Source organism: Cryptomeria japonica, chromosome 10 (genome assembly GCF_030272615.1).
Source record: "Cryptomeria japonica chromosome 10, Sugi_1.0, whole genome shotgun sequence".
NCBI lineage: Eukaryota > Viridiplantae > Streptophyta > Pinopsida > Cupressales > Cupressaceae > Cryptomeria > Cryptomeria japonica.
The window spans coordinates 85,957,281-85,983,821 of NC_081414.1; the positions used below are offsets into that span (position 1 = coordinate 85,957,281).

The 26,541-nt window shown below is 35.6% G+C and overlaps 1 protein-coding gene across 1 annotated transcript in view; it reads right to left on the reverse strand.

Annotated features, from left to right (window-relative positions):
* The window catches only part of LOC131031516 (protein MODIFIER OF SNC1 11), a 78,258-nt gene extending 53,654 nt beyond the window's left edge, over nucleotides 1-24,604 (reverse strand). The window contains exon 1 of the mRNA XM_057962635.2: nucleotides 23,896-24,604. Coding sequence (XP_057818618.1) covers nucleotides 23,896-24,290 — 395 coding nt within the window. The 5' untranslated portion in view covers nucleotides 24,291-24,604. The remainder of the gene's footprint in view (nucleotides 1-23,895) is intronic.
* Between the last annotated feature and the right edge of the window lie 1,937 nt (nucleotides 24,605-26,541).

The window sequence follows — 26,541 nt, forward strand, 5'->3', positions numbered from 1 at the left end:
ATGAGAAGAGATTTGTCTTTTTGAGAGAGGCTTGCAACTTTGAGGTGGATGAACACTACAGGGTCGCAAAAACTAGAGCTAATTTGCAGCAGTATTCAATGACCATATGGCCAAAGTGATGTTGCCAAGTTTATTCATAGTTGTAAGGTGTATAGAGTTAGCAAGCAAAGTACCAGGAAATCAGGATTACATCAACCACTTCCAGTACCATCTTACACATGAGAAAGTATATCTATGGATTTTGTAGGTGATTTGCCCATGACAAGGAAAGGGGATGACTACCTCTTCCTATTGATTGATAGGGTTAGCAAGATGTGAGTCTCAATCCCATGCAAAAAGACACTATTGGGTGTAAAGGTGCAGCTGAAGTTTTCTTTTCATATGTGTGGATACACTTTGGTTTGCCTTAAAGTATCATGCCAAACTAGAGCTCAATGTTCATAAGTTTTGGTGGCAATATATGGGACAAAATGGATGGCTGATTGAGAGCAAGAACTGCTATCCATCCTCAAGTGGATGGACAGACTGAGATAGTAAATAGAACATTGTTTCAGTTGCTCAAAGGCTGCAATATGAAGCATCCTCAGGCATGGTGGGTTAAGAGTCTTGTGCATGTCCAGGGTTCCTACAACCAGGCCTTACAATCTTCAAAAAATCTTTCAAAATTTTAAACAAGTTATTGTCACTGACCTCCCACAGCCCACTTGATGTTGTTACAGGACAAACACAAAAAAACGAAGGAAATGCTGACTTAAAGGTTGAAAAGGCTTAGAAATTCATAGAGCATATCTCAAAAATGCAACTTCAGGTGCAAGAGACTTTCGAAGCGAATAAAAAAAGGTAAATGTGAAAACATGTTGAGCATGGCATTGAGCATATGTTTAAGTTGGGTGACAAGATTTGGACGTATATGGAAAAAGATAAACTCTAAAGAGCAGCAGGGGAAATGAAACCCATAAGGCATGGACCATTTACTAGAACAGATCAATAAGAATGTTTTTTGACTTGATTTGCCACCATAAACAAAAATCTAATCAGTGGTGTTGGAAACATAGTTGCCATTGATGTCAAAGGAGAGTAGAGCTTATTGATGCTGTTAAAAAAGAAAATTGTGCCCAAAACTTGCTTTGAGTATACAAATCAGTCCTCTTTATTCATGGCAGATTGCATCGTTCTAAGGAAATGAAGACTTTACATTGTTTGAGGCAGCACTGGAGTTAATCAAAAGATGACCAACCCTCTTGGAATTCATTGAGAATTAATTTAAATAAAAATAAAATGGACAACCCCATTCTAAAAAAAACATACTCGCTGAAAAACAACTCAGAAATACTGAGAGGGGGGTGGTGAACCAGTATTTCATAGACTTTTACGAGACTAAAAGAGCCAAAATACAACTGACTGCTTACTGAAATGAAAGAAAAAGTATTAAGAAAGATGACACAAGTTTTATCTCATAGAAAACCCTCTCGGGTAAAAAACCACAGCACAAATAACTTTCATTAAAGAAGAATGGGCTCCAACCCAAGATTACAAAAAGAGCACCAACTCTTAAATGAGCACCTACTCAAAACACCAAAGGCTCCAACCTCTATCTGAGCACCAACTCTATAAGAACCATTTCCAGATTTTTGAGGAAAATACAAGAGTAATATCACTATTTTATACAGAAATGTATAAAACGATTAATAATTTAATATCATCTGCAACACTTTTTTTTAAAATTTATTCACAAATCTGAATGTATTTGACACAGTAAGTAGAAGTGCTAATAATCATAATTTTTTCAACAAGAGTCCAAATATTCAAGCTATCTCACACACTTGAAAATAACCGAACCAAATATCCTGCCTTTTGAAAATTTGTTCATCCATTACCCTATTTTCATAACCCACACAAGCACGTCCCATTTTTTTTGCAGATAACGCCATTTTGAAAGTTTAGAAGAAAATCATAAAACCAAAAAAAACGCCTAATTGCTAAAACGTTTTTTTTTTCTTCCACACAAAAACTTCCAGTAAATCGCACACGCACCTTTTTCGCACAAAAGAAAGAACTGACAAATCAATCTTGGCAACACGTCACCATCCAATATGAAACAATAGTGCAGAAGAAACGGCTCTGAAGATATGGTCTAACTGGCAACAAAAACACAATCACGTGACCAAATACGTGCAACTTCTTCATACTAAAAAAAAACTATCTCTGCATAAAAACTCAGTTAGAGATTGTTGAAGCCTCTTCAAAAAAAATCATGGCAGCTCACATCAACTCGACAAAAATCCTTCAAAATGAAACGCACCTTCCTGAAATAAAAAACAGACCTGATTTCCCCCACATAAGCAAAGGTCTCAAAAAAAGAACAAACACTCTTAAAGCAATGTATACATCAGGAAAATTAGCCCAAATAAATTATTGTGAGTTTTTATGACTCTTCTCAACCTCACAACTTGATGCAAATTATCCACATTTTTTTTTTTGGAAGACATATCAAACTCACCAAAAAAAAGGTATATCATTCTATTACTCCAAGGAATAAGAAATTTTAATAACAAAAAAAAACACTCCTTATGGCTGCATCTGACAAAACACTGACAGCTGTATCTAACAGCTCTGAATCGAATAGCATTATGCACCTCTCTGCCAATGAAAGAAGAGAAAAGAGAAAAGCATCTCTTTCAAAAACCATTAAGCATGAGTCGGAAAGAAAACAAAGCTTTCTTAGGAGAAAAGAAACGCACAGAGCAGACATTTGGCAAAGATATCATCATACGTGGCCTGTAAATCAAGGAATGAAATGTACAAACCAAATTCAAACTAATGTGTCAAGTTGCAAAAAGACATGCTGACAGCCATAAGACCAGATCAAACAAGAAGGCAGCACAAGCTCTTCAAACTGTACAAACTCCTCTTACACTTAACAAAACTCGACATCAATGACAATATGCTTTAACAATCTCCCCCTTTGTCATTGATGGCAATCCAAAATGAGCTTAAACTGAAACAAACCAACACAGAAACAAACTGAACCAGGATGCTCCCCTCGTCTCACTACTCCCCCTTTGACATCAATGACGAAACCAAAACTGAAAACCTAATCCGAGGCATTAAGTGTATCATAAAGAACTCCCCTTGAGTCCATCCAGTGAATTAGTGATGGAGTGAAATCACTCCAAGTTTCTGCCTTAGAAATTCAAAAGTTTCTTGTGGTAGTGGCTTGGTAAATAAATCAGCAATCTTTTCTTTAGAAGACATATTCCAAATTAACAACTTGATTAGTAACTTGCTCTCTCAAAAAATGATACTCAATTGGAATATGTTTCGTTCGAGAATGCATAACTGAATTTTTTGAAAGATTGATTGCACTCGTATTGTCACAAAAGATAGAAATAGGATGCTCACATTGTACCTTAAAATCATGTTAAGTGCGTTTGATCCAGATGACCTGTGTACAACAGGATACAGCTGCAATGTATTCCGCTTTAGCTATACATAATGAAATAGAAGCTTGTTTTTTGCTTAACCATGAAACAAGATAACTACCAAGAAAGAAAGCACCACTGCTCATGCTCTTTCTATCATCAACTGAACCTCCCCAATCTGCATCAATATAGGCTGTTAGTGTAAAATTTGGACATTTAGGATACCATAAGCCAAAATCCATTGTACTCTTTAAGTTATTTAAAGATCCTCTTTACTGCTTGCACATGAGTATCTTTAGGTGTAGCCTGAAATCTTGGAACATGCCCAACTACCTACATAATGTCAAGTCTAGTAGCTGTAACATAAAGCAAACTGCCTACCATAGACCTGTAATAAGTTTGATTAACACTAGGAGACTCGTCATTTTTACTAAGTTTATATCATGTTACCATAGGTGTACTTACTGGATGTGCAGTCTTCCATTCAAAACCTTTTCAGCATCTCACTTATATACTTGGTTTGGGAGATAAAGATATCTTTTTCAATTTGAAATATTTGCAATCCCAAAAAGAAAGACAACTCTCGTAGCATGGACATTTCAAACTCATTCTTCATGTTAGCCGCAAATTCTTTGCATATATTTATGCACTCACTACCAAAGATTAAATCATCCACATAAACCACCACATAGAGATCGTTGTCCGTTATTCCCTTTATGAAGCCTTGTTGTTGTAGGTACTTATCCAACCTGTCATACCAAGCTCGTGGAGCTTGTTTAAGGCCATACAATGCCTTCTTCAACTTACAGACATAATCAAGATTCTCTGACAAAACAAATCCATCAAGCTAATCAACATAAACATCTTCACTTAAATTTCCATTAAGAAAGGCAGATTTTAAATGCATCTAAAATACTTTAAAGCCTTTAAAGAATTGCTTCAAGACGTGCTACGGGAGCAAAAGTCTCATCATAATCTATACCTTCCACCTGAGCATACCCTTTGCAAACTAACGGTGCTTTATTTCTAGCCACTTGAGCTTCTTCATTCAATTTATTTCTAAAGACCCATTTCATACCTATCGCGTTCTTGTCTTTGGGTTTGGGCACAAGTTCCCATGTCTCACTCTTATTCTAAATTTGATCGAGCTCTTCTTTCGTGCCTGCTATCAAATGCTTATCTTCAGCTGCTTCTTCAAAACACTTAGGTTTAAACATATAGACAGCAAGGAAACATCTTCATCTTCAAAATAATTAACATTCTTTCTAGTAGCTCTAGTTCTATTTTCAGGTAAGATTTGATCAACAAGGTGATTTCTTTGCACAAACTTAAGAGTCTTAAAAGTAGTCTTACCATGATCATTTTTTGATTCATTTTCAGAATGTATATCTATTGTTCCAAATTGCAAACTAGAAGAAGAAGATGTGCTTGTTACCTTTGATTGAACATTTTTAGAGTTGTTCTGGACATTATTACTTGTTCCAACTTGTGTATTAGAAGAAGGTTGGGCAACACCTCCTACTTCCTCCTTTTGAGTACTATTTACACCATTTCCATGCTCATTACAAGTGTTAGTAATCTCATGAATTTAAAAATTAACACTTTCTGCAATTTTATGCAATCTTTTATTAAAGAATCTGTAAGCTTTACTTTTGAAAGAGTAACCCAAAAAGATCCCTTCGTCAGATCTAGGATCAAACTTACCTAGATTATCATCATCTCTTTTTATAAAAGAGGGGCTACCAAAAATTCTGAAATATTTAACTGTAGTTGGCTTACCTTTCCAAAGCTCATAAGGAGTTTTGTTATACTTTGCTCTCAACAAACCTTCGTTCTGAATATAAACTGTTGTATGAACAGCCTCTCTCCAAAAAGTGTCACTAATTTTAGCCTCATTCATCATGTTTCGAGCCATTTCCTGAACTATTCTCTTTTTCCTCTCAACCACACCATTTTGTTGAGGAGTTCTAGGTGCTGAACTTGTCTCTTAATTCCATTTTTCTCACAAAAACTAACAAACTCATTAGAAGTAAATTCACCACCATTATCAGAACGTAAACACTTGATTAATAAATCTTTTTCATTCTCAACTAAAGCCTTGAATGCTTTCAATTTTTCTAGAGCTTCAGATTTCTCTTTCAAAAAAGTCACCCAAGTCATACAAGAAAAATCATCTACCAAAAGCATGAAATATTTTCACCTTGTAAACTTGTTGTCCCAATAGGTCCACACCGATCAGTATGAACTAATTCAAGTGGTTTAGTGTTGGATAAGTCTTTTGATTTAAAACTTGTTCTAGTTTGCTTACCCATCTGACAATCCTTGCAAACAATATATGTTGGTTTATCAAGCTGCGACATGTCTCTAACAGCCTCCTATGCCACAACCAAGTTTCATCAAGCTGACTCAAACAACATTTTTCACCATTAGAATCATCAAGAATATATAAATTATTTGCTGCTCTAGTTGCATTAGTAATATGCTTTCCACTTTTACTTATGACACAACAATCTGAACTAAAAAAAAGATCATATCCTTGATCACATAACTGATAGACACTCAATAGATTGTGTTTCAAACCTTTAACATACAAGACATTCTCAATTTTAGTTTCTCCATCATTTAAGACAAGAGTACCTATACTTGCAACTCTTGTTGAAGAGTTACCCCTCCAAATCTGACTTAACCTCCATTGATTCTTCAAATTTCTCTGGTCACCAGTCATATGCCTGGAACAACCGCTATCAACGTACCAGATGTCTTTCTCATTTTGTGCTAGGAAAGCAGTTTGCACAACTAAAGACATTTCAAAACTTGGTTTCTCCTTTTTCCTCCAAACTCTAACATTCTCCTTTGCTTTTCCTTTCGCATCCACCTTTATTAGACACTTTTACAAAACTTTGCAGAATGACCAAAGTTACTGAATTTATAACAAATAATATTGTAATTCCTTAAAGAAGCAAAATGACTTTGATTCACGAAACTGAAATTTCTTCTAGGAAAAATTCCACAATTTACAGCTTTGTGACCAAAATAGTTGCAAGAAAAGTGGTAACCATAAAAATTAGCATTGTTAGATCTAGTCTCGTGAGTTTGTCCAGCATAAGAAATCTTATTGAAATTACCATTTCTGTTTTTAGAATTTGAACCAACATTAGGCTTCTGTTGTTCACCTTCAGAGGATTTAGAACAGTGTCCTTCATCATGGCCAACTCCACTTTTGTCAAGTGACTGTTTTTGAGAATTCAACAGACCATCCAGAGTCATAGTACCTTTCTGAAAAGTGTTCTCAATACTAAACTACTGTGAGGATTTTTCAAACTTTCTTAACAAGACAACTTCATTTTCAAGCTTTTCACAATCAAGCTCCTTGTCCTTGAGTTGTTTTCTAAGGCCTTCTTCAACCCTTTTGGCTTCTTCAATCTACACTTTCAGATCTTCAATTCGTTTTTCAGCAACCTCTAATGCAAAAGTTTTTTCAGAAACCTTGTTACCTTCCTCTTGTAGTAGCATTTTTAGATTTTGTTTCTTCTTTCTAAGCTACTTAATTTCATTGACTGCACAAATAAGTTCTTGTTCCAAATCAATTTCAACTTCTTCATCGTTTTCAGATAAAGTTTCTTCTACAACCATAAAAAGGATTTCATCATCTAGTGACTCTCCTTCACTAGCTCCTGATGAGTTGCTTTCCTCTTTCGAATAGAGACTTCTTTTGGAATAACGAAAGTTTTTGCCTTTCTTCAGGAATTTCTTCTTGCTGTTTTTGTACTCATTTTCACAACTGCTGCCCTCTTCCTTCTCATAAGGACATTTTGAAGCAAAGTGACCTTTCTTCCCGCAATTAAAACATGTTAAGGACATGTTGCCCTTATACTTACCATAACTTTTCTTAGATTTTATCACAAAATGAGCTTCTTCACCATCACTTTCTTCCTCTGAACTATCACTAGATACAAGACTCTTATCTTTGCCCTTCTTTAATACTTTAAAAGCAGTCTTCCTTTTTGAAGATGTTTCAACATTCGTTCTCATTTCATAAACTATTAAGATCCCATGCAACTTATCAACCGTAAGCTTATCAAGTTCAGCCATCTCTTCAATAGCTGAAACTTAGCATCAAATCTTAGTGGCAGCGACCTTAAGATTTTTGAAACAACTTTATCATCCATTTTCTCTCCCAAGCCTTTCAGGGAATTAACCACTTCATCGACTCTCAAGAAATATGCTACTATTCTTTCCTCCTCTCTCATTTTGAGACTTTCAAACAGCATCCTATGTGTTTGAAGTTTTGCATTTTTAACCTTCTCATCTCCTTCATAAGCATTCTGAAGTTTTTCTGACATAGCCTGAGCCGACTCACAATGCATGACTTTAACAAACTCTGACTATGACAACCCACATGAAATCGCATTCATGGCCTTGGGATTATTTTCAAAGGCCTTATTTCCATCAGCATCTGTAGGTGGGTTAGAAGGAGGTGTGTAGCCATTAACAAGACTCATCCAAAGATCAAAACCTAGAGACATTATATATGTTTTCATACAAACACTCCAAAGGGCATAATTTGATCCATCAAACAAGGGATCGGGCCCTCAGGCTTTCAAGCTTTGATAGAAGGTGACCTGCTCTGATACCAATTGAAAAACAACTCAGAAATACTGAGAGGGGGGGATGAATCAGTATTTCATAGACTTTTACGAGACCAAGAAAGCCAAAATACAACTGACTACTTACTGAAATGAAAGACAAAAAATTTAGAAAGACAACACAAGTTTTATCTCGGATAAAAAACCACGGCACAAATAGCTTTCATTAAAGAAGAATAGGCTCCAACCCAAGATTACAAAAAGAGCACCAACTCTTAAATGAGCACCTACTCAAAACACTAGAGGCTCCAACCTCTATCTGAGCACTAACTCTATAAGAACCATTTCCAGAATTTTTAGGAAAATACAAGAGTAATATCACTGTTTTATACAAAAGTGTATAAAACGATTAAATATCATTTGCAACCCTTTTTTTGAAATTTATTCACAAATCTGAATGTATTTGACACAGTAAGTAGAAGTGCTAATAATCATAATTCTTTCAACAAGAGTCCAAAGATTCAAGCTATCTCACACACTTGAAAATAACCGAACCAAATATTCTGCCTTTTAAAATTTGTTCATCCACCACCCTATTTTCATAACCCACACAAGCACGTCCCTTTTTCTTTTGCAGATAACACCATTTTGAAAGTTTAGAAGAACATCGTAAAAAAAAAAAAAAAAAAAAAAAAACCTCATTGCTAAAACATTTTTTTTCTTCCACACAAAAACTTCCAGTAAATTGCACACGCACCTTTTTCGCACCAAAGGAAGAACTGACAAATCAATCTTGGCAACACGTCACCATCCATTACGACACGATAGTGCAGAAGAAACAGCTCTGAAGATATGGTCTATCTAGCAACAAAAACACAATCACCTGACCAAATTCGTGCCACTTCTTCATATTAAGAAAAAATTATCTCTGCTTAAAATCTCAATTAGAGATTCTTGAAGCCTCTTCAAAAAAAATCACGGCAGCTCACATCAACCCGATAAAAATCCTTCAAAAAAAAACGCACCTTCCTGAAATAAAAACCGGACCTGATTTCCCCCGCATAAGCAAAGGTCTCAGAAAAAGAACAAACACTCTTAAAGCCACGTATACATCAAGAAAATTAGCCAAGATAAATTATTGTGAGTTTTTACAACTCGATGCAAATTATCCACGTTTTTTTTTGGAAGACATATCAAACTCACCAAAAAAAACGCATATCATTCTATTACGCCAAGGAATAAGACGTTTTAATAACAAACAAACAAAAACGCTCCTTACGGCTGCATCTGACAAAACACCTAACAGCTCTAAATCGAATAGCATTATGCACCTCTCTGCCAGTGAAAGAAGAGAGAAGAAAAAAACATCTCTTTCAGAAACCATTAAGCACCAGTCAGAAAGAAAACAAAGCTTTCTCAGGAGAAAAGAAATGCACAAAGCAGGCATTTGGCAAAGATATCATCATACGTGGCCTGTACATCAAAGAATGAAATGTACAAGCCCAATTCAAACTCATGTGTCAAGTTGCAAAAAGACATGATGACAGCCATAAGACCAGATCAAACAAGAAGGTAGGACAAGCTCTTCAAACTGTACAAACTCCTCTGACACTTAACAAAACTGGACATCAATGACAATATGCTTCAATGCTCACCAACTTGGGTGCTCCATTTGGACTCATTGTATCGATTTAAATATTTCTTATGGATTATAATTGATTAGGCTTCAAGGGAGCGGACCGATGGAGAAGTTGCAAAGAGAGGGGAAGACAAGAATGGTGATAAATCTGTACAGGAAGAAGAAGGATTTGGAGGGGAGGAAGAATTTTTTTGTGATAAGAATGACCATAAGGGCCTCCAGACAATTAATGTCTCAGAAGAAATCTCAATCAACAAAAACCTCATGGAGCACTTGGCGGTTATATGCAGCGTAATAGGCCCACAAAAGAATAGGGAAAACATTAGAAATTGGGCAAAGGAATCCTAGAAAGTGGATTTCATATTAAAAATTTTACCCAAGGACTTTTTTGTAGCAATTTTTACAAGTGTAGAACAACGGCAGAAAATTCTCGAGGGAGGATTATGGTGTATACAGTAATCCCTGATTTATATGCACGGATGGTGTTCAAACTTCAATCCTGTAGTTCTAAACCCGTAAATTCTACAAAATGGATTAGATTGTACAATCTTCCAATAGAATATTGAAAGGAGGAGTGGTGTTCAAACTTCAATCCTGTAGTTCTAAACCCGTAAATTCTACAAAATGGATTAGATTGGACAATCTTCCAATTGAATATTGAAAGGAGTGCTTGGAGAAGATAGGAAGATCTTTGGGCACTCTAATGGAAATTGACGCAGATTTGGCCAACGGAGATTCCTATGTGTACGCAAGACTCAAAATTGCTGCAATAAGAGAGATTCCAGAAGAAATCATGTTATGTGCAATGGGAAAACATAGTACACAAGCAGTTGAAATAGAAGAGGAAAAGTTCTTCTGTGTCCGATGTAGACGAAGAGACCATTGGGAGACCCAATGCAAGATGGGTTTGAGAAACACGAATCAAAGATGGACTCCCAAGAAGAATGGTAACTCGAATCGGACACAAATAAATAGGTTGAGTTGAAGTCTACAGAAAATGTGATGAGAAAAGAGGGAGAATGTTTGAGATCTCTTGAAAGAAGAGATCAACCAGTAGAAGCAAGAGGAAATCTCAAAGGAGGAAAAGGTAAAAATTTAGTGATAAGAGGGAACCCTCCTCAAAATTCTGATAAAGTTGTTCCTCCAATTACTAGGCAAGCAAAATAACCTTTTAAGGATCCTTTAGTGGTGGACAAAAGAGGAGAGATCAATCTAATTTCTATGGAGGAAGAATGCATAGAAGAAACAGATGGAGATTGGGATTCGGATACTGACCAGGAGATGGAGGATCTTGGGAATCTAGAACCTCAAGGGCTGAACCAATCAACGGCTTCTTTCTTTGGTAAGACAATGGGGGGAGAGGCAAAACACCAACAAACAGAAAAGAGAAGAGGAGGCATTGGAGAAAGGCTTTCTAAGCAACAAGAAATTCTTATCTACATCCAAGGGAGCACAGAATTCCCTTGGACAGCAATGAAGTTCATTACGTGGAATGTCATGGGTCTCTCAGCCCCTAACAAAAGACGCTTAGTTAAGTGTCACATGGAGAGAATGATGGCGGATGTTTTTCTTTTGCCGGAGACAAAAATAGACTCTTTGATGGGAGAAAATTTTGTAAAGTACTGTAAAATTTGGAAAGGAATTTTTATTGATGTTGTAAGGCTTTGCAGGAGGCCTAGGCCTTATGTGGAATAATAACAATTTGGATGTGAATCTTGTAGATTATACATACCAATGGATGCTGTGTGAAGTGGAACATAGAATAGACAAACAGAGGTTATATATCTCTTTAATGTACATGGACTGACTAAGACTGAAGATAAAATGAAGTTGTGGAAGGAGTTAGCAAATAGGAAACAAAAGTTGCCAGATGGGAGGAATGTAATTGGAGGAGACTTTAATGTAATCCTGGATAGCTCGGAAAAAAGCAGAGGTGTATATGGTATGAATAAAGTGATGTTGGACTTTAGATCATTTGTGGAGGAGGTAGATGTCATTGATTGTATGCCAAAGAATGGGGTTTTCACATGGAACAAGGAATGCAATGCATCAAGTTCCTGCCAAAAGTGTTGGTAAAAGAGGTGAGAGAGAGAGATGAATATATAGAGAGGGAAAGATGTCCATAAGGGGAGAGTAAGAGGGATAGGGAGAAATAGAGATCGAAAAAGGGAGATAATGAGAGTGGAGGGATGGAGAGATAGAAAGGTAAAGATATAGGAGGTGATATAAAGAGAGTAGAGAGAGGTAGATATATACATAGAGAGGGAGAGAAAAAGAGAGATAGAGGAGAGATGGAGTGAATAAGAGAAATATCTAGATAATGAGATATAGATAGAGAGGGAGAGGGGAGATTTGAAGAAAGAGATAGAGGAGGAACAATAAGAAATAAAGATAGAGTAGAGAGGTAAAGATAGAGATAGGGAGGGAGAAATAGAGAGTTTGTGTGTGAGTTAGAGGATATAGAGATAGAAATAGTGGGGGGAGAAACATGGTGTGTGTGTGTGTGTGTGTGAGTGTGCACACACACACGTGCATGAGAAATATGGAGATAGGGAGGGAGAAATAGAGTGTGTGTGTGTGTGCAAGTTTGTGTGAGAGAGAGAGATGATAAATAACTAATATAATTATATTGAAGCGATTATTGCACTCTCACTATTATAGAATATAATAAATAAAATAAATATAATTATAATACTTTTTAAAATAAATTTACATTATAAAATAGAAATAAAATATAAAACCAAAAAAGTTCTTTATATTAAATTAAATCATTTGTTTATTTATTTATTTAAGCAATAAGACTTTTTTTTTAAATACATGGAAAATAAAAAAACAATAAAAAGATGTAAATGTTACTATTAAAATGTACGTTTTGAAATCAAAATTATTTGTGAAACAAATTTTTAATACCTTTTAAAATTATCATTTTAAATTTTTACAACATCTATACGACCTTGTCTTAAAATTTTGATTGTATTTTATATGTTTCGATTGTATTTTACATATAAAACCATCATATTTAGGCCCTATTTCTTCTTCCAAAAAAAAAAAAAAAAATTTAGGCCCTCTTCACGAACACAATTCTCTTATGACAAAATCATGAAAAGAATATAAATGTGAACATGTGAAAATGATAATTACCCTAAGTTAAAAATATAACTCATTTTATTTTTTAATAATAATATTATGAATATGTATATCAATTATTTATATATTATATTAATATGATAATTATTGAAATCTTTAAAATAAAAATAATAATTCAAAATTTCTAAATATATAATAATTTAATTATAATTATAATATTATAATTAAAAGAAATCTATTAAATAATTCCAAGAATTAAATGCATTATTTATTCACAATTAGTTTCTTGAAGTTAACATTGTTACAAATTTACCCAATTTTACTAGTTAAGTTAATTGTATGTTTATTGTTAACATTATTTACTAATAATTACCCTACACAATATTTTAGTGAAATTGTATTTTCATTGTAATATTCAAATAATCAAAGAATTATTTTGAAACAATGCATAGGACCATAAAAACATATCAAATTCATTAGAAAAGATATAATAAGATCATAAAAATAAATCAAACTTATTCAAAAATAATTCAGAAATAATATTGATAATTTAAATTAAATATATATAATTATTTTTATTTTTTTTACTCGTTCATGGGTTCCCCAGGATTAATCCTTTGTGTGCTTCTCTTGAGGAGGAGGTTGTGAAGTGGTCAAAGCCGAAGAGGGGGTGGGTGAAAATAATTTCGATGGGGCCTCAAAAGGTAATCAGAGTACTTCAGGTGTGGGATGTGTGGCCTATGACGATGAAGGGAAGATCCTCTTCACAGGAGCAAGAAGGCTTCAAGATGGAACCAATAATGAGGCGGAGGCTCAAGCGGCCTTACTTGCGGCTGATTTGGCAGTAAACATGAAGGCAACGAAGGTACACCTGGAGGGAGATTCCCAAGTTGTGGTCAATGCCTTGATCAAAGGCGATACCTCGTGCTGGAAGTTGAATAAATTTATACACATAATTAGTGAAAAGCTAAAATTTGTTCAAGATTTTTTTATCTCCCATGTGAAAAGAGGAGGAAATGCCATTGCTAACGACCTTTCAAATGTGGCATGTGAGCTTGCTATAGGGGAAGTGAGGTGGCACAATTGTAAAGATGGTATCGTGCGATGGAGTTAAGGTTCCCTGCCAAGATTGTACGCCTGCAAATTCAAATTACATGTCTTTCAGCTGGCCTTTCAAAGATGTAAGTTTGGCGTGTTAATGCGCATTTATTGCGGAATGTCCTCTGAAATGGCAGCGGTGGTGAAGGAAACTGGTTTTTGGCAGACTCCGTCGGGTTTTCTTTTATAGTGTATACTTCCTGTGGACGCCCAGAATGGAAGCAAATTTTACCTTGCAGTCTTCCAAGTTGATGCCAGCTTTTCGAGGTCTCGTCCTACAAAAAAAGCTTGAGAAAATGTTTCTAGCAAAAGACCAGTTGTTTTTGAAGGCGGTTCAGTTGGTCTTGGGGGAGGAGGTGGCGGTTATCGGCCACAGGTATAGATGCAGAGCTGACATCTACTCCCTAATCATGGCTTGGGGACTGGAATTGGGATATACATGCGCAGATGTGAGGAAGGTTTTGAAGAAGATTATTCCACAGGAATACCTGTTAAATCTGGAGTCTCTGTTGGAATGGGTCGTGCCAAGTTGGGGCTTCAACCTCTCTGAAGGAATCCCAGAGGAAAATGCTGAAATGCGGGTGAGGCATTCCCGAATTCAATTTATTCGTCGTCAAGAGGAAGTTCAAGCTCGTTTCAGGGACGATGTGAGACGAGGTTGGGAAGGTTTGGTGGTTTACGTCCAGATAATGGAAGTTGAAGATGTAATTCGACAGGCGGGTGTGGAGGAGAAGATCGTGGATGAGATGAGAAGTACGAGGCCAATTACGAGATGGCTATCGACGAAATTGGCAAGGCAAGTTGAACTGGGTGGTGTGGCCGGCCGCGCTAGTGGAGTGGCGGAAGGACTAAATTCTCGAGGGGCTGCTGCTGAAGATACAGGTAGGACCAATGGAGATTCAAACGCCTCAGCTAGAGTAGTTGTGAAGAAAGAGAGATGAGGTGTTCTCCGGGCCAAGGTACTTCTAGGTGCCATTTTTTGTTTAGTTAAAATTTTATTTGCAAAACTTGAATTTTATGTTTCTGTTATAAACTATTTGAACAGTTTCGGCTAGAATTTTGATTGGCATGATGTAAGTTGTGAACTTCCGTTCTTGAAGCTATCGGTGTGGGGTAGTGTTTGAGCAAGCCACTGGTTTTGGAAATCATGGTTTTAGATGGGTGGTTTGGATGGTTTTTGTGGGTGGTTTGGGGAAGTGGTTTGATATTGGAAATTTTTTATGAAGTTGTATTGTTTAGCTTTAAATAATAAAATATAAATATTACCGATCAAATAAAAATTAAATATATATAAATAAATAAAACATGTTCAATAAATATAATTATACATTAAATGCAATTTTAAATTTTAATAATTCAATTATTCTTAAATAAGTAATAAGATTAAATTGTGTTCATATATTAAATAATTAAAAATAAAAAATAAAAAATGAAAAATAAAAACATTGTGCTAATAAAATTGAGATAGACTAACTATTTATAACCATTATATAGTTATTCTACCCATAGTTGAAAAACTCGGACTCGGCAATGACTCGCAAGCCCAAAAAAATTAAAAAACTCGAGACTCGCAAAAACTCAAGAAAAAACTCGGCAATAACTCGATAACTTTATCGAACATTTGAAAATACAATCATATAATTATATTACATTTTAACTAGTTATTCAGTCATATAATCATATTACATTTTTATTCGCGCTCAAAAACCAGATGAAAACCTTGGCGCATCCTGTGTCATGGCCAAAAAATAGAAGTTGCAAATCAAATTTGTAATTCTTGACGAGTTTTTCTCAAGAAATAGGGTTTAACCCGCGTAATTTTGCGAGAATTTCCTCAAAAACGCTGCATGTTTTTATAGAAACTCAGAGCCGAGTTTAATGGTGAGTGACTCGGCTAGGGTTTTGACCCGCGAGTACTCGCGAGTTTTTGAAAAACCCGTAGAGTTTTTCATCTATGATTCTAACCATTAAATGATTTAATGTATATGGCACTCCCCACGTGAGCGAATGTCACACATTTCCTAGAAAAAATATTAATTTAACGTTAGGTTCAAAAAAAAGAAGTACGACATTTTCTCAACTTGTATTTGCCGTGCTCTTTGGAAATAGAGAAATAGGGTTCTATATGCTCTAACAATTTATTATTCAGCAAAGTTTATAATTATGTGTACTTGCTTGTTGACGTACACACGAAGTGGAATTTTATGTTTTTATATTAAATGAATTAAAATATATAAAATTGAATTTTGAGCTTACACAAACCAATAGAAAAGTCGAAAAATGATATTTTTAAATTATTTAAAATAAAAATTAAACATAAACATTAAAACTTTTTTTAAAATTTTTTAATTCTATTCAATGATTGGTTAAACAAATGAAAAATAAGAATGCAATGAATGCAATAGTATCTTGCCTTGGCAGAAACTAATAACCAAAGGAGGGGATTCACCAATATAGCAAAGAGACTTGATTGCTTTATGGTTGGTTTTGAGTGGTTGGTAGATAAGTTCAATTATAAGTCTTACATCCTCCTGATCTCTATTTCTGATCATTTCCTGGTATCGAAGGAAATCAAAGACAGTGGAAGACCGAGGAAAGGTTTCTTCAAATATTCTAACATGTGGTAGAGATATGCCTCGTTGATAGAAAAGCTCAAGTCTTGGTGGGAGGAAAGTGACATTTTTGGGGGAACGGTGTCCTTTTGTTTCATGAAAAGAATGAATTTTATGAAGCAAAAGCTAAGATCATGGAATAAAGATGTTTTCATGAATATTTTTGAAGAAAAAACTTATATTGAAAATGAGCTGGCTGTTTTCAATGAGAAAGTCATTCGATTTGGCATGTTTGAGGAAGAGTTTAAGAGGGAGAAAGAATTAAAAAAGATTCAGTCATAAATTCTATCCAGGGAGGAATTGTTCTGGAAAGAAAAGACTAGGGAAAAATGGTTGGCGGCAAGGGACCTAAACACAAAAAAATTTCATGCCTCAGTAAAGAGCAGAAGAGACAAAAACAAAATAGGTGAAATTCTCACCAAGGATGGAGATTTAGTTAGCGAACCTGAAAAAATTGAAACAAAAGCTATCAACTTCTTCTCTAAGCTATAGTCCGGAAATATGGGAGGTAATTTATTGAAAGGGAAGGATATTTTTAATTGCATTCCGAAATGTATTGATAAAGAAGACAATAAAAGGTTATTGTAACCCTTCTCCATGGTAGAACTTAAGAAGGCCACATTCCCATTATACCTAGGAAAAACACCTGGCCCGAATGGTTTTTCAGCTAGCTTCTATCAAAGATGCTGGGAATTTATAGGCAAAGATGTTCACAAGTTGGCAGAGGACATTAGAATTAAGAAAACAATTGTCAAAGAGTTTGAAATAATACTATCATTGCATTCATCTCGAAGAAGAAGGATTGCTTTAGCTTCAAGGATTATTGGCCCATATCCCTTTGTAACACAATTTATAAAATTACTACAAAGGCTTTGGCAAATAGATACAAAAAGATCTTGGACAGGACCATTTCAGAAGAACAAAACGGCTTTGTTCCAAGTAGAGAGATTTTGGATAGCATCATTGTAGCTAATGAGGCTATTCATTCCATCAATAAGCGGAAGATAAAAGGTATGTTGATCAAACTTCACATTATTAAAGCCTATGATAGAGTAAAATGGGAATTTTTGTTGGTAGTAATGAGGAAATTTGGTTTTGGTGAGGATTGGATTAAGATCATTAGAGCTTGTGTCTCCTCTATGCGATATTTTGTTTTAGTCAATGGATCCTTAAGTGGGTTCTTTGAAGGAACTAATGGGATTCGTCAAGGCGATCCTATCTCCCCATTCTTGTTTGTCACTATGGCAAAGGCGATGTGGCGATTCTTTAAGAGATTGAAGGAAAAATGTATATCTGTCTCAGGACAACTTCTGAAAAAATCAAATCTTCCAGCAAAACATCTAGGGGCTCCTTTGATCAACGGGGGATGTAGAACGAGGCATTGGGAGGAAACCATCAATAAATGCAGAAACAAGGTCTGTCCTAGAAAAATAAGTGGTTAACGTTGGCTGGACGGATCTTAATGATCAAGACGATTTTAGATGTTGTGCCAATTTATGTTATGTCTTGTTTCAAAATGACTAACAAGGCCAACAGTTTATTTGAAGGGGCTAAGAAAATATTTTTATGGGAAGGAAGTAGGGAGATGAAAAAAAATCCACTTATTGGTTGGGATAATGCATGTCAATCAAAAGATATTGGAGAAGCTGGTCTAAGGAGAATGAGGAAGCAAAACTTGTCCTTCGGAGCAAAATTGATATGGAAATTGTATAAAGAACCTGATAGGCTATGCTCAAGAATTATGAAAAGGAAATGGAAGTGCCGCATTGAATTTTTACTCAAGCAAATTTAGAAGGGGGTTCGACAGTTTGGAAATTTTTGAGGACCTGCAGACACATCATAAATAGTCATATTTCGTGGAAACGTGGAAATGGGAAAACTGTGAAGTTTCGGACAGATTCATGGGAAGGGGAGGAATCTCTAGATAAAATGTTAGGATATCTGGAATGGATTCAAGAAGTGATAGGCAGACACGGAAAAGTGGTCACAGGTTATGTACACAGAGTTCCAGGCCTGTTGCATGAAGAATTTGCTTGGAAGGATGTTGACAGATTAGGTGTTCTGAAGCGAGAGTCGGTGTTTCGAAGCAAGAGATATTGCTTCCTTCTTACACCAAACACGAGACACCAATCTCTTGCTAAGTTGCTGCTTAGTAGTGGAGATTGATGTCTCTTGCTAAGTTTATACCAACTAAGTTGATAATCTCTGCTAAGTTTATACCAACCAAGTTGATAATCTCTTGCTAAGTTTATACCAACTAAGATTGGTGTCTCTTGCTAAGTTGGTGCTTAGTAGTGGAGATTGGTGGCTCAAGTGGGGTTGGTGCCTGAAAAGATTTGTAAGAGAATTTCATTTTTGTGGCTGGATTTGGGCAGTATATCCAAGCAATCCTTTTTCTGGTTTTCTCCTGAAACAGTTTCCAGGTAAACCTTGTGTTTCTTAGTTGGTAGACCTTATGTAATTTCTCTATTGTGGTTGTTGAATTTTTGATAATTTAAAGATTATCTTATAAAGATTCACCCCGCCACCCTCTCAGTATAAGTGTGTCCTCATCAAGTGGTTAACATAGAAAACCTACAATTGTTTAAGCCCTCTATGTATGTCAAATGAGGAGGAAAAGTTGGTGTTACCTTCTATTGAATATCCTACTCAAAGTCTTCTCAACGACCTAGAACATGATGTAGTTTTCCAAAAGGAAAGGAAAACATGGTTGGTTGGTTTGGAAACCAAGGTAAAATGATACCCTAAAGAGAATGTTGGAAAGAAATTCCCACATCAAATGAGTCAATCTTTTGTGTGACAAAATCCTCCCAGTTGGAGAGCTATAATCCAAAAAAGGAACCTTGTTACAATTAAACAATCAGATGTTTCTCCACTTAATCAAAGAAAGACTTCTTTTAGGAATTCCTTCACAAGAGAGTTCAATTTTCATCAGTTTTTGGAGCATAAAGAACTTGTATGCAGGGTTGTTGAAGACTTGGGATGATCTGTAGCAAAATTGCTATTTGTCACAAGCAGTGAACTTGTCAAATGCTCAGGCAAACTTGTTAAATACCACAGTAACATTTGCTGTATCACAGCAATAGCGAAAAAAAACATCACAGCAAGAGCACAATTGCCCCCCAGCAACACAGGCAATTTCGAACCAATCTAAGATAGTTTGGAATGTGAAAATTTTAGACTGCCGTCATATCCCTGCCTGAGTTCAGAATCGCAGCCCTAAATAATAAACAAAGGCAATTAATCATGCCAGGCCAACCCAGCACTAGTAATAAACATTGCCTTAATCATGCCAGGCCAACCCAGCACTAGTAATAAACATTGGCAAAAATTATTTATAAGGGGGCCGACCTAGATAGTAATATAATTAGGATTGGCTATGACCTTTTTTAAGAGGGCCAACCAAAACTAATCAAGGGGCCAACTAGCTATACAGCAATTTTTAAATAATAATAATCTCTTTAAATAGGCCGACTCAGATTTGTTAGAACGATGCTCAAGAGGTGTGATTCTTGCCAAAGAAGAGGTATTATGAAAGGGCGTGCCTCTATCCAAATAAGAGGCATAAAAGGAAGCACTAGTCATCCAATAAAGGCAGGCAGAAAATAGAGGAAAAGAAATGATCTAAGTATATACTGTTGAATCAGAAAATTAGAAGAAAAAGCAGAAATCATGGAATGAGAATTAAAGAATTTTGATCTGGAATAAGGAGGTCTAATTCTGATTGTTGCATCGAATATATCAGAAACAGGAAGACGATCAAGAGAAAAAAGTACATCAGTGAATAAGGAAGAAGACTAGATCGGATATTTCACCAGAAAACAAGAAAGAGACCAAATCAGATATTACAGATCGGATATATCAGATCCGATAACCATTCAGGAAAGCAGACTTCTAACCCAGCCAAGTTTGGTATGCGATATTAATAAATGATGTAATATATCTATAATCTTTGTTGAAGTTATAGCTGCGATAGAGATTCAAGATGCAACGTCCCTTATTTATCTCGTGGCTTCAGTTATCTTTTTCTATCTTGAATCATTTCATTGGCTTCCATTTTTCCTTTCGATATTCTTCTTTTATGATCGCTTTGGTGGCTGTCAGTGAAGATGTCTTTGGCTGTCGGTGACTTTTCCTCTTCCATCGTGGAGTCTCTTCACTTGCTATTCGATTCTTTATATTCATCGCTCTTCCATTTTCGTGTATCTTCTTCTTCGGCAGATTGATATCATATTGCTGGCTTCCAATTTTGTTTCGTAGCAAGTTGAGAATAATGTGTATGGAGTCTGTCAGATCAGTAATATTTTATGTTTTCTGTGTTCAGAGTTTTCAGACTTATGAAGGTTTATAGAATGTATATGTGATGTATCATTTGACTTCATTGTCATGATTGATTTTTAGAGAATCAAACTTATCTTATCTTATTGTGATTGATAGTAATCTGAAACTATCAACAGTTGTATTCATTTTCAGAGATATAATAAAGTTCATTTTTTAGTGGGCTGGGTTTTTCACCCTCAAGTGGAGGGTTTTCCCAGGATAAGTTCTTGTATTTGTGTTGTTCATAAGTTTAGTTTTCTGCTATCTATTTATTCTGGTTCAAATTTAAAAATCTTAAGCTTGGTATGCAATATGGATAATGATGTCATGTATCTATAGTCTTTATTCGTCTTTGACCAAGATATTAACCAGCTTTGCCAATCTATGATATATCTATAATTAATGAGTTTATCTATTCTTGTCCCACAAGCAATCATACATGAAATTGAAGGAAATATGTTAGGGAGAGGCAGCAGACCAGTTCCCTCGAATTAAGCAGGCCACCCCAAGTGACGGAATTGTCTTAGTTGGATAATCTTGCCCCTTGTGGACCAAGGAATTGAGTTGTCTTAGTTGGATGCTCCACACTCTTGGGCTTAATTGGGCTGAACAGTCTTCAAGCACCCTTTCATACTTTCCCCTCAATAACCCGGGTTGCCTCAAATTAAGTAGGCCACCCAAAGTGATGGAATTGTCTTAGTTGGATGTTCCCGCCACTTGTGGGCCAAGGGGCTGAGTTGTCTTAGTTGGATGCTCTGCGCTCTTGGGCTTAATTGGGCTGAACAGTCACTGGGCATCCTTTCATACTTTCCCTCAAACCCTTACTATGATTGGCTCCAAGAAACAGTCTATAGTTTAGTTTCAAGTAGAGATATTATTTATCATTTCATATGAAGTTAATTTGTTCATTAATTCTCCAATTCAATAACTATTAAATGAGTTATCTTTAGAATATGGTTGGAATTATTAATTTTGCGTGAAAACAAGTCTATCCCAATTTGTAAACATAACTGTGCAGTTCAGCTTCTTGACATTGGATATATTTGAGCATCAAACAGCTGTAAAGGAGTCTATATTAACCAGTTTTGGATGTCAGTCAAAGGTTAGCACTCATGGTTTCCTCTAGGAACAAAAGATTTACAAGTTATTGTCACCATTGAGAAGAGATATTGGAGATGCATCAAATAGCTTAAGGTTGGATGAATTCGTGTGCATGATTGTGAAGCTTCAATGGTTGTATTGAGACCTTACTGCATTGTAAATTGACTGATGGATAATGGATATGAGATGTTTTTTCCCCTCTTGCCGGAATTTTCCCCTGTTTAGGGTTTCCCCAGGTCAAAATCATTGTTACAGCCATTGGCATGCAGTTTCTTATTGCCATATTATGTTTCAATGCTCTTTATCATAATCAAAGTTGAGTGGACACTGATACAGATACAAATACGGATACGGTTTCGGATACGGATACAGCCATTTTATATGACCCCCAATATGGATACAGCTGGATGCGACATTCATAAAAAATAAATAAACGTATATTCAGCACAATTTTCTGAAGATTTTCATTACTTCAAAAGCAATATAGCATTATAGACACAAGATTGCTACATAAATTATTAAAAGTTGATTTAACAATTTACAATATGCAAAAATAGTAGAGTTGCATTGGAAGATAACCCAACAAAATGGGTCGCTGAAAAAGAAAAACATTTCAATTATCTTTCTTATTTGGTCTATGTTTTGTTTATACCAAAAAAAAAATTTTAAAATTGTATAAATGAAATTTTTTTAAATTAAATTTAGAAAGTTCACGTCAAATTTTAAAAAAATCAAATCACATAGTATCTAGCACAGTGGGAAAATCAAGGTTTTTTGGGCATGCATGGGTGCAGTATCCGACGTGAATCCAAGCTGTATCGGATACGTATCTGTTTCAGATACGGGGATACACACGCCCAGGGAGGGACAAAGGAGTAACTGGCTACTCTGATCATAATGCATTGATGCAACTTATTGTCGCCATTGAGCAGAGCTATTGGAGAAGCATCAAATAGCTTAGGTTGTACGAATTCGAGTACATGGTTGAGGTTGTACGAATCCAAGTACATGGTTGTGGAGCTTCAAAGTTGTATTGAGACCTCACTACATTGTAAATTGACTGGTTGATAGTGGACAAGAGATGCTTTTGCCCCTCTTGCTGAAATTTTCCCCTGTTTAAGATTCCTCCAGGTAAAAAACATTGTTAGTCATTGGCGTGCAGTTTCTTGTTGTCATTTTATGTTTTGATGCTCTTTATCATAATGCATGAATGCAAACACATGTATGTTAAGTGAAAATGCAACTGATGACACTTAAAAGCACTGTCTAAGGACTGTGTGTAAGAAGCCAAACAGAAAGAATCCACTGCTAACGAGCTGTTTGGAAGTATCTCACTCAATTTACGGATCACCACAAAGAAAAATATACTTTGCATTAACTACTCTGCCCTCGCTAATCTCCCCCTACCTCTACCTCCGCTTTGCCCCCACCCGCCGCCCCCCAGACAATCATGGTTGAAAACTTAGATACCATTTTTACACGCACTCTTGCTTGCACTGGACAATTATTCTAAATTCAAAGATTAATTAAGTTCACAGTCCAAATTAAGGTTTACAAATCTAAATTTTGGTGCCAAAGGCAGTTTTTACAAATAGTTTGTATTGCAAAGCAGTTGTGTGCAGCACTTCCAGTTGTATTTGCAAGTAGGAAGTAAATTCAAAAAAATTAATAATTAATAATTAGTTAGATATTTTTTGGTTGGCTCTTCACCATATAGACTATTTTAATTCTGGCGTCATCATTTCTGGAATTTTTTCATGAGAAGTCGTTTCTTTCCAAATGCAGGAGAAATGTGGCCACGTTGTGATCTTAAGATAATAAGGGTGCATTTTCGGTATGGCCCACGTTCACAAATCTTAATGATATGATTCAAGATAGCCCACACCGCATGGAAGTCACTCCATAACTTCACTGAGAATTTAACATAAAAAAAAATACAGCCAATAAATTCATCCTTAAATACGATTCCTGATCTCAACTACATCCTATGTTAATTTTATCTACAGAAGGGCTTTCAAACAACAGCACACCTTGCAGCTCGCGCCTTCCGCTTCTCATCCTCGGACATTTGAATCGAAACCCCGAAGCGCTCTGCTCTCTTCTGCTTCTTTTCCAAATCAGAACCAAGCTCCACACCGGACTGCACCAGGCCTAAATCTTTAACCGTAGTCGAAACATCTCCAGGCTGGGCCACATTATCCTGTACTGCAACAGGTTGAGCTTCTTGATCCTCTTCCTGAAATTCCTCGGATTCGACCTCAGGTTTCTTGGAAGAATCATCTGAGGGTTGACTTAGGATTTCTAGTTGGCTTACGGTTGTAATCGAGGGTTTGGATCCTGCGACCTCCAGGGAACTCTGCATTTCCTGGACTGTTAGTTTTTTCCAATGAGTAGCTCCCTTGACCGAACCTTCTGACGTTGCCATTGGCCTAACCCAAAGCTCGGAATCAACAAGCCTTGAAGAAAGAAAAATCCCTGTCGAGAAACAGCATATAAAATCCCTGAAACCCTAACCAAATACTATCTGCTCAAAAATCTTGCTGAGTCCAAAGCGCGAATATGATTAGGAGGTTTGTGAGAATAAACAAGAGGGGCAAATTAAGAAGAATAAAAAATAAGGAACCGACAGTATTTTATAATAAAATAAAACGGCAAGATTACTACACACTCCGATATTTTTTACATGATGGTCCGTATATTCTGTGACGCAGGTGCACACGAATGATTGTACGACAGCACTGGCATTTGGAATAATGGACTGATAACTCTCATTTCCAACATCTTCATCTTCACAATCATCATCACGTTGGCCTGTATAATATTTTATTAGTGGGTCTTATCAATTTATCTTTTTCATTAAAAATAGATGGTTTTTATTAATTATTAATTTAATTGTAATAATTTTTTAGTTAAGAATTCTAAAAAAATTCAACCAAACCCTATCTCATTTAGGTCTGTTTTTTTTCCTAGCATACAGTTATGTCATTAGCCGGAATGTTGCCTCACACAAGAATTAGTGTTCAACGTCACATTCTCTTGACAACGCATAAAATAAATCTACTCTACATCAATATGGTAAACGCAGTTCACTTTAGAGAGTGAATATTTGGTTTGACTTGATCTTTTAGAGATATTTTATTTTATTTTAATTGTCACATCATCGTCTAAATATCTTAGCCCCCTGCAATCTTTATAGGTATATTGCATATTGTATAAATTAAATTCACCACTGTTGTTACTCAAAACAAGAATACAAATAATCATGTGATCAATGTTTTGTGGGTGTTTGTGTACCTCTGAGTATACCATATAACTTCTCAGGGGCACTAGAATTACTTACATTAGTGCTCTGCTTCTACTAGAATTGGGCCTAGAGCTCTAAAGTATGGGACACACAATGGATTGGGAAAACTTGGTACTGTCAGCGTTTGGTCAAAATAAATCCAAACCTGATCTTTTTTTTTAGAGCTTCTTTGCCATGGAACCTCATCAAATCAAGGTATGATTCTCTTCTATAATTGTATTTTTACATTCTTTTATTAGAATAAAACTTATTAGACTGAAGAGCCTTAATACCTTTTCTAATTTACATCTGAATTCTTTCTCATATTTACAAGGATTCAAAGGACCTTTTTAATTAATAAAAACTTTGGGTGAAAATATGACAATTCCCTCTTGTTATTTTTTTTGAGATTTGATTTCTTCTTTCTATGCATCATTCTTTTGCTTAAAATTGAAACCATAACCAACAAAGGTAGAATTCGTTCAAAGATGTAATGTAAATTGCAAGAGGCCTTTTTTCTCAAGTCACATGTGAATGTGAAAGTAAACAAATTGTTTTTCAAATCGCCATAATGGAGGGCTTGTTTGTCTCTAGCAAGGAGTTTGCCACTTTCAGTGCAAAATTAATTTCTTTTATGATTATAATGAAAATTATAAAAATGTTATTTTTTTATAATAACAAAGCAAGAAACTTTTTAAAACATTGATTTTGATGCACATTTTATTGGCATTATATTTTTAGATGAAAGGCTGACAACCTACTTAAAAATTCTACTTCTGCATAAGTCATCTTAAACAAGGTTACTTCTTGTCTATGTAGTGAACCGCTTCCAAGTTATGTGTGTTCAAGTTAAAAGTCCCCAACATTTTGACTCTTTGTCTTCAAGGGAGAATTATTTTGGGAAGTTAGTCTTTATTCTTAAGTTCATGTCACATTTATGATGCATTTTGTTTAGTCGCATGAAAATACACTATACAACAATAGCTATAGATTTGTCCTTTTGGAATTAATACATGCATCATGTGCAGAGCTTGTTTGAGGTGCTTGTGTGGAGCATTGGTATGATTTTAATCTAGAAGCAAGAGTTAACAAATCAACTATTGATCCATATATTGAATAGCCAGTCAATTGAGAGGGGGGTGAATCAGTTGATAACTTAAATCAATTTCTTAAATCTTTTTAAACATGTGGAATAACCAATAGATTTAATAAATGCAAATATAACAAGAAAGCACATACACAACACTGATCACACAATGAACACCAGATATGACGCGGAAAACCCAATAAGGGAAAAACCACAGAGAATGTTAGTTCTCAATATAAAACACTGGTTAAGGTGATTTGTACAAAAGGTCACTCACTGCCAGAATGCTCATTGTAGGTAGGCTCA